The sequence below is a fragment of the Camelus ferus genome, chromosome 31, assembly GCF_009834535.1.
Source record: "Camelus ferus isolate YT-003-E chromosome 31, BCGSAC_Cfer_1.0, whole genome shotgun sequence".
NCBI lineage: Eukaryota > Metazoa > Chordata > Mammalia > Artiodactyla > Camelidae > Camelus > Camelus ferus.
This window is the reverse complement of record NC_045726.1, coordinates 2,785,517-2,795,158: the sequence shown is the minus strand read 5'-3', so window position 1 is coordinate 2,795,158 and position 9,642 is coordinate 2,785,517. Positions and strand designations below refer to the sequence as shown.

The 9,642-nt window shown below is 52.1% G+C and overlaps 1 protein-coding gene across 1 annotated transcript; it reads right to left on the bottom strand.

Annotated features, from left to right (window-relative positions):
- Positions 1-6,743: 6,743 nt before the first annotated feature.
- Positions 6,744-8,109, bottom strand: LOC116660725 (predicted GPI-anchored protein 58). The gene is made up of 2 exons (XM_032470825.1): positions 7,398-8,109; positions 6,744-7,090 (listed from the first exon to the last, which is right to left on the bottom strand). The coding sequence occupies exons 1-2, from the start codon at positions 7,582-7,584 to the stop codon at positions 6,744-6,746; spliced, it is 534 nt and encodes a 177-aa protein (XP_032326716.1). The 5' UTR covers positions 7,585-8,109.
- Between the last annotated feature and the right edge of the window lie 1,533 nt (positions 8,110-9,642).

The following is a 9,642-nucleotide window of genomic DNA, read 5'->3' as shown; positions in this document are numbered from 1 at the left end:
TACCTACCTCAGTTTATGGTTCTAGGGGTTACCTTGATTTCTGCTCAAGTGTCTGGTAATTTCACCTCAAATCACAGACATGAATTACATTTCCAAAGACTGAAATGCTTTCAGAACTATACGTGTGAAGAATGTCGGTGCCTCTTTCCTTGGATAAATTCAGTGATTGAAAACATTCAGAATACAAAATTGAAAAAGAAAAGATACAGTTAGTGATGCTTATAAAGTGAAAGTGAATTAATGTTTGAAATGGGACCAGATAGAGTGAGTAAAATTTCCTGGTGTTTCCTTGAATCAAAAAAAAAAAAAAAAAAAATCATGAGACTTAAAAGCATTGAGCTAAGCTCGGTATTGAAATGTTTATCTAAATAAAAATAGCTACAATGCATTGGAAGGTCTTGAATTAATATGAATCATTTTTGCTTGGCATTGGGGTGACACGCCAGGGCACATTTCCAAACCCTACATCCTTGCTGTTTCCTTTAACTTGTTTTTATTTAGTTATGCTACTTCTGCTTTGCAGTTTAAAATAAGGCTATTGAAAATGTTAGAAGAAATGTTTTTTAAAATGGTTCTTTGTGACTATGAAAATGGGAAATATTTGGGAACAGAGCGATTCCCAGCACTGGTGAGAGCTGAGCACTCAGACGTGGGGCTCTCTCTGCAGGACTGTTTGTTAGGGCGCAGCAGAAGCCTCAGGGGAAAATCTGACTCTTTACTCAGAATTATTATTTCAAGGCATATATCCTGAAGAAACAATTAAGGAATTTTAGTTTAAATAGTAATATTATGAAACCATAAAGATGACATTGTAGAAGTGCACTCATTAACTTGACCAGACCGTGTGTTTAATACTGTGGGTGGGCTCAGTCTGCGTCACCCTACATTTTATTATTAAATACAGAAGGGAGAAGCCACGGGTGCATTGCCCAAACTCGAGTCCAGCTGTGCAAGGCTGGGTGTGGAAGGAGAGATGGAGGGAGCGCACCGAAGTGCCAGCAGTGACTCTCCTGGGGGTGGGGGTTTTGTCGTATATTATGTGTTATTCTCACTCATCTGGATTTTCTCATTTTCCTTCAACAAGTGTGTAGTAGGTGTTAATAAAATGCATATGCATCCCCAGCACTAGAATGAGACCTGTAAGACTTAGGTTCCTGTCTCAGCTCTGCATCCATAAGGGGCTGCATCTTAGGTGACCTGTCCATGGCTCTGGTCTCCTGCTTCATCAGCGGTTAGACTGTGGGCGAGGCCACCTCCATTCCAGGTACAGCACGCGTGGCGTCCAGGAAGCACACGGTAACCCTTGTCCCCTGCAATTCCTCTGCCTGTGGCCGATGCCGGGTCCCACCAGTGCAGTAGGTAACAGATCGGCAGCACCACCCCCAGGAAGGCTGCGGCGGCGACCTAGTGAGGAGATGAAAGCTGGAGCTGTGGTGGCTGCGTTCCACAGACCTCAGCCATAGAAACGGTCTCAAGTCTTCAGCCGTTGACACATTTCTATCTTGAAAAATAGAGTCAAATTTTAAAACGGAGAAGGATGGGCTGCAGCAGTGCTCAGGAGAGGGAGACCCTTAATGACAGACTCTCGGTTCTGCAGCGTGTGACCTGACAGCTCCTCCATCTACTAAAGCACATGGTGCAAACTCTGCATGGGCACCCATCCCACGTGTGCCCGAGTGTGTGTGTGTGCATGCACATGCGTGTGTGAGCTTGTGTGCACGCACCCAAATGCAATTTGAGAAATCATTTTCAACACTACACTGCTATCGTAAAGCTGGTCAGAGTTTCAGTTAGTGCCTTTCTCAGTACTTGACAATTTTCTCAGACTATCCACCTTCCTTTTTGGGAAACGATGAAACAGCACACTGTGGAGGTGATTCGTCTTCATTGTGAAAGCTGGATTTTTAAAAATAATCATACCTAACAGTTATCAAATGAATCTTTTACACCTAAAAGTGTACCGTGTGCTGCACCTAATAATTTCTCCAACATCAATAACAACCTTGAAGTAAGTAGCATTATTACTCTCTTGTCAGATGAGCACCTTGGTGCTGAGGTCACCGAGTCACTAGCGGGCAGAGTGGGAGTCACCCCATGTCTAGAACAAGCACCCCTGGTGGCTCTGCCCAGGCGCAGAGCAAGGGGGGCCACTTGGAACCCCGTGTGCTCCGTGTCACACTGCCTCCACCCCCAAGACACAGTTGGAGCTGCCCTCCCACCTCCTTCCTGGGCAAGCGGGGCCCTGTGGACCTGCTGCCCTCTCTGCCCACAGGTCCCCGGGTGACCCCGATGGTCTGCCCGACGCCCTGGCCACAACATGCTGAGTGGTCCCCTGCCTCCCCGCGGGGAGCCCTCTGACCCCAGGACCTACAGTCACGCGCACTGCCCTTCTCATGACCCTGCACCTCCTGCCGTCACACTCAGGCAACGGCTCACTTTTGTGTCACGAGTGAAATGAGCAGACTGGAGCCGGACCTGCCCACCTGCTGCGCCTGGGCCCTCGTGCTCCTGCTCAGTGGGCTGCTTGGCCCCGTCTGGGAGGGCGGGGCCTCTGTGTCCCCAAGGCAGCCCCCCTCCCCAAGGACATCCCGCTCTCACACCCTTCCAGCATCAGTCATCGGCTTCTCCTTTAGGTAGCAGCGCTGCCCAGGTGCTCAGGCCAGAGCAACTCCCCGCACAAGGAGCACTCCCCTCCCCTCCACTCCCCTCTGCTCCTGGGGCCTCGTCTCCAGCTCGCTCCCCTGCCCCCTTCTCTGCGGCTGCATCTCCATCTCCATCGGGTTGTGGAGAAGCAGGTCCGACTGCTCTGTCCTGACACAGGTCCGGGACCACTTTCTGACACAGGGGCCATGGCCCGTCTCAGCCGCGCCTACAGAGCAGTCAGAACACAGCACAACGGAGACAGAAAACCGCACAGCGGAGCGAGAACACCGCACGCTGGAGACAGAACACTGAGCTGTCGGGCGAATGTCCAGCTCATGAACACTGAGCAGGGGGAGGGAGCTTGTTGAACATGGGCCACACACGCCTCCTTTACGTAAGTGAAACTTCCAAAAAGCTGAAGCGTATTTCCACGCATTACACACATGCAGGCCTTCTTGATCAGAGAATACTGACCACACCTTGGACTACTATGACTCAAGACACTGTAACAAACCTTCCATGTTGTACTGAATTAGTGAAAAAATATAGTGACCATTCTGGTTCGTTGAGAGGACTGAACGAGGTGACAGGTGAAGGCCTTGTCCAGCCTGGGACCAGGGTCCGTGTAAACCCCACCGCTTTGACGTCATTTGTTGTCTGATTCTCTTCTGCTTTCCCCAGTGCTTGGGTTAGACATCACAGAACCCAGCCCTGACCTCCAAATCTGACACTACTGTCACCTCAAAGTTAGTGTCTCTGGGCCTGCATGTCCTCATTTGTGTGGTGAACGCACAAGGCTTTGTTTTCCTTTATCAAACGTAACACAGGTGGTGCTCACGCCCCGCACACCAACACGCACGAGCTCTTCTCACACAGCACCTGGGCAACGATCGTCCTGCTCCAGCCTAGAGGACTCCGGGGCCACGGAGAGGGTGCAGACACCAGAACGTAACTGACTCTGTGTCGACACCACAGCCTGGGAGACCTAACAACACGTGTGTTCCTCCTGGTTCTGGAGGACGGGGGTCTGAAACCAAGGTGCCAGCAGACTGGGTGTTGGAGGAGGCCCAGGTCCCGGTTCCCAGTGGCCCTCTTCTCACTGTGCGGTGTGTGTGGTGAAGGGGAAGAGGGATCTCCTTCATAACCTCAGGCAGGAGAGATCCTCTCGTGCCCTGATCACCTCCCAAAGGCCCCGGCTCCAAGCACCATCACCTGGGGATTAAGGATTCGCATATGGATTTTGGCGGGACACAGGTGTTCAGTCCATGCAGTGACCCCAGGCCTGCTTTCCCACCCGAAGCTCAGACACCTGTACTTTGGAATGTGGTGCGACCTTGAGCACTTCATTACATAGGTCACCATGGGTAGTGGTGTCTTGTCAAGTGTCCCCCCATCTTGTGTCACTAGTCACACCCTCTTCCCCACTCGTGATCCAGGCCATGGTGCTCAGCCCAGCTTAGCTCAGCAACTGCCCTGTGTAACAAAAAGATGTCTGCACCACCCACCTTGCGGCACCCGGGAGAGGAAGGCAAATTTCAGATCTGCTCAGCCTCCCAGGGCTGAGGGAAGGGGGCCCAGACGCCCACCGCTCCTTGTCGTTCACCATGTTGTCGAATGCTCAGTGTCAATGGCCAGTTATTAGTGTTCCCCCAGGCTCCTGTCTCACACCTAGTACTTAGTAGATGTTCACGTTCGTTCCCCAGGGCCACCCTAACAAGTTACAACCACCTAGGGGGCTTCAAACAGCACAAATTCATTTCTCTTGCAGTCCTGAGCCCAGAATCCAGCAGCGTGGGGTCATCGGAGTCACATCACCTCCGGGGGCTCGGGGAGAATCACTCCTTGATGTGGATGGTAACTCTCATCCACCTGTCTTCCTGGCCTCTCTTCCCTGTGTATCTGTACATCTGTCTCTGGTCTCTTATAAGGACAACAGTGGTTGCATTAAGGGCCCGCCCTAGCCCAGTATGGCCTCATTTTAACTTACATCCTACTTATATCTGCAAAGACTGTCTTTTTAAATAAGATGTGACTCTTGGGAGGACCTGTTCAACCCAGCACAGTGACGGATAAACATGAGAACTGCTGGGTTCCCTGATGTCACCTCCATGTGTCCTGCTGCGGATTTGAAGACGCCAGTGAAGCTCACCCACGAATGTCCACACGTCTGCTCACCCAACTTCCCCAAAGCATGAAATTACACAGTAAGACATGTGCTTTTGGATTAAGATATTGAGGGCTGATGAAATGCAAACATACTTAACTCTTTACTTTGACTGAATAGTGAGACATTTCCATTGAGATAGTAACTGAGGCAAGTCTCAGTTGAAAGGAAATGTTTAAGAAGGAAGCACTGGGAGAGGCCGGGAGGAGCTTCAACTCCAGGGAAAAGGAGGGGATGGGAAATATAATGAAGCTCAAAGAAAAACATCACCAGCTTTAGAGTTTTGCTTAAGGTGGACCCAGTGAGTGGAGTTCATAAAGTTACACAGGGAGAAGATGGGTCAGAGGTCCAGCAGCCACACTTTGTCAGGTTCTCGGAGGGTCCGGAAGACCTGCCACCCCCCACGCCGGCACACTTTCCCGGTGAGCCAGGGCATCTGTTCACTCAGCGGCCGCTGTTCAACACGCCCGTGGGCGCCGCCCCCCACTTGTCATGCGGACGCTGCGGGGCCCTGATGGGATGATGACGGCAGTGGGGCTTGGAGGTGCCAACACCATGCTGGGCACAGGACTCAGTAATTCCCTCATTTACTCTAACCCTCACAACCCCTTTATGAAGTTGATGCCTTTACTCTTTCCCTGTTTGACAGATAAGGAAGCTGAGGTTAGAAGAGGAGTGACTTTTCAAATACTAATTACTGGTGATGGAGGTGGGGCCTAGGTTGTCCATCTCCAAAGCATAAAGATCTTAACACACAGAGAATCCAAGTAAATGGACATAGACTCTGATGGGTGACCGTTTTCCACTTGGTTATTTCTTCATCTGGTTTACCAAGGTGTGTTCACTTTCTTACGTGGAATGTTAAGACTATCTTGACCTCCTTGCAAATTACCAACTGGATAGAATGTCAGATGCCAGATGGCCCCGAGGTCCCTCTGACTCAGTGACATTGTGAACTGCTATAAATAACAGCCAGAGACCCTTCAAGCTTCCGCTTCAAAAGGATAAGCCTGCACGTTATGTTCAGTCATTAACTCCCGACAGCATAGGCTGCCTTCTCCCAGCTGATGCCCCCTTTGGTGGTTATGTACAAAAATGATGTCAGCCAAACCAGAGCTTGGGCTCCAATGACATACCTTATATACATGGTATTTACATACTTTACATGCTTTTTAGTAAACTCATGAGTGTCCCAGTTTCCTAAATTCCAGGTGGTAGAAATGAAAACTTTCAACATAATGGAAAACTTTGGAACTGAAAGTTAACTCACACTCCCCCTCCTACATAAAACTCTGTGCTGCTCTGGAGATGGTGAGGAAAACTGATGATGCAATAAGTGTAGTTCCTTCCCTAAAATCACTTGTGACTTCACCGATGAGATAATATATAGAGAAGAAGTCAAAAAGCCAGCGTTAATACGTGAGTGCTGTGATAAGCTCTGTGGGGATTGTCTCAGGCTGAGCTCCCCCAGAAGCAGATCCTAAGACAAAGACGTGTGTGCAAGCCTGTTTGGGGGTATGTTCTTAGGAATTTCCTGGGGGGAGGAAAAGTGAAAAGTGGAAAATGCTATTTCAGGTGAAAACAAAAGAATTCACCAGCCCCTGCTTAAACCATGTGGGCAGGCACAAAACGCCACCTTTCCTATGGTTTCATTCATAGGGAACACCCAGGAGAGGTAAAGACTCCTAGAGAGGAAGAGGACTCGGGGTTGTCAGGGGCAGGGGGAGGAAGGAAGGGGAGTGCACCCTTTAGGTCCAGGGTTTTATTTTGAGAAAAGAAATAGCGTAAAACTAGATGGTAGTGATGGTCGCACAGCATGTGAATGCACTTAATGCTCCTGAATTGCACAATTTAAAAGGGAAAAAATCTGTATTTTATTAAAGGAAATGGAAAATGGAAAAATAAAAGATGCCATAAACTATGTGAAACAAACAAATTAACTAAAGAAAAACAAAACAAAAACAACTTCAGGGGTAGGGAAGTCAAGTGCAGGTGGGGGAGGGGATTCATGCTGGGATTTTGGAGGTGTGGGTGGGTGCAGAGGGGGCTCTGCCCCAGGGGGTGATGATGCCTGAACTGGTTCTCCACTGCCCAGTGGTCCAGGTGCAGGTGCAGGTGCAGGAGATGCAGGATCTTCAGGAGCAGCAAGATCAGCAGGAGCTGCAGGATCTTCAGGTTCAGCAGGAGCAGCAGGAGGGAGCTTGAGGTCTCCTGCTGGATCCTGGTGGTCCTGTTTTTGGTCTCTGGCATCTTCCCCTGCCCCCGCCTGCTCTGGACCTGTAACTGTTGGACGTGGAGAGAGCTTTAAGTCTAGTGGAAGTGCTCATGCTGTGAAAGAGGAAAAAGGTACCCACATACCTCCCTTTCCATGTGTCTTTTCAAGGACAGAAATCTTCCCAGAGCTTTGCAGACAGCTCCCACCCAGCAAGTGCCCACAGGATGTGTTCTGTGACTGAATTCTTCCAGACAGGTGGTCTCAGGCCAGATTTTTGCTCTGGTCCCAACAGCAGCCTTTGGGGATGCCTCCTTGTGTGGCCCAGCCCTCAGCCCTCCCTCACCTACACACCCGCACCAGCCCCACCATTCTCACCTTTGGGCTGTGCTTCGGGGGGCTCCTGGTCCTCTACCTGACTCCCTGGGAGGTGAGCACGGTGCTCCAGGTCAGAGCCGGGGGTGCTGAGCTGCCCCTTAGCCCCAGGCAAGATCCTGGGGAGAGACCTGGGCAGTGTCTGGGCAGGAGGCCGTGGTGGTGAGGAGCCCTCCATATCCAGACTCATCCGGAGCCTGTGTTTGCCCTCCAAAGTGTGGCACACCAGCCCCTCAATTGGGGAGGTGGCATGGGTGTCCTGGTCCCCCGGATCCTGCAGTGTCTGGCTCTGCAATGACAGTGACCAGCAGCCGGCCCGGACCTGGAGGCCTCAGAGCCCTGCCCGGCCAGGACCACGCCTGCTTCTGCCCACTCGACCCTCTGCTGCCAGATCAGACTGGGACCTTGGTCATCTCAGTCACCCGGGAGTCAAGAGACACACCCAGAGGGCATGGGCACCACCTCGGGCAGCAGGGACCTGCCCTGGTTCTCCACATCCCAGCCAGCCAGCTTGGACCCAGGTTGTGGATGTGATCGACTACCCCAGGCCTCTGACCCTTCCTCAGCCTGCTCTTGCTTGAGGCAGGACCCCCCCCAACATGACTGTCCCACCTCCACCAGTCAGGAAGGGGCCGTGGGGCTACCTGGGTGGGATCTGATGGGTGGCCCGGCCTGGGCGGACCTACCCTGGGCCTCCCTGTGTTACCTTTCGGTCCCTCTGGCCAAAAGGCCAGAGAGGCCTGGGGTGAGACCCGACCCACTGTCGGCACTGTTGGCAAAGGCCGTCGCTGCGGGCTTTCCGGGGGCCACGACCTCGGGATCTTGGGACACAGCAGAACATGTCTGAGTTGAGCTGAGTTCACCAACCAAGTGAGTTGAGAAGGGTTCTTCTCTACAGAGCGGGTGCCTGGTGACCTAGGTTCCAAGTTCTGCTGGGCTCTGTTGCCAGGGAATTGAGGTCACTTCCTGGGGTCTCCTTCCCCAAGCCTCCTCCTGACACAAAGCTCCCCAAGGGCCTCTCTGGGCTGCTGATGGCTCACTTCCCACCCCATGCCATGTCCACACACAGTGACACCAACTCGGCCCCTTCTATAGCCCTGGGGAGGCCTGGATGCAGCCAGGGCCACAGCTCTGAGGACACAGCTGGGTTCAGACCCGGCTCCCCCACCAGCAGTGCTGTCACCCTGGACAAGCCACCTGCCTCTCAGGGTCTCCCCAGTCCCCCATCGGCCCAGTAGGGGATCATTCTGGCCCCTGCTTCCTGGGGAAGCCATCCTGTCTGTAGACCCATAAACATCTAGCGCACCTGTCAGACCCACGGGCTGGCATCACAGGGAGCTCGTGTGCAGAGTCAGCAAAGGATGGGCCCCACAGAGGGCTGGTGGGGAGCAGGGCACACCCCACACAGGCCGGGGTCTGCCCTGGGCTCTGGGGAAAGTCACCCTCCTTGCAGCCTGCTTCCCAGCTCCCTGTTGGTGAGTTGAAATTAAACACAATTCTGACATCGTCCGTTCCAGCATGCGACCTCCTAGGTCATTCTGTCATGTCAGATTCAGGCCCAGTGCCCCATCTCAGCCTCTGGGGTGGGCTGCCCCACAGTGGCTCCCTGCTTTTTTGCCTTCTGGTCACACATCCTTGTGTGATTCCCACACACTTCCCCTGCAGGGTGGATGGACACTGGGACCAGGTTCTGACATGTAGACTGATGTGTGAAAATGTGCGTGACTTCCACTCATTCCCATCTCCAGTGTTCATTCTCTCTCTCTCTGCCTCTCAGTGCCTCTCTGTCTGTCTGTCTGTCTTCTCTCTCTCTCTGTCTCTCTGTGTTTCAGTCTGCCTGTCTCTTTCCTGTGTGTATGTGTGTATATATTTATGTGTATATGTGTGTATTTATGTGTGTATATTGTTAGACCCAGGGCAGGTCACTTCTGAAAATGCCTTGATGACATACTGATTGTATAAATTCATGTTACTGAAGAAAAAACATCTTTGAAAGTTGTGCAAGCACTTTGGTGGGGTCAAATCTAAGGACCAGCAATACTGGGGAAGGGATGCATCTGTGGCCATTTGATGAGTCCTGTACCCTGTTCCCCCAGAGAAGAGTGTTCACTTTTCCCTCCAGGGGATCTGCTGGGGCCTCTGCCTCCTCACATTGTTGCCAGGGCTGGTTGTCACCAGGCTAAAGCCCTGCCAGTGTGACGGTGACCAGTGTTGCCCCACAGGGTGTCCGTCTGCCTGTGTCCTCACC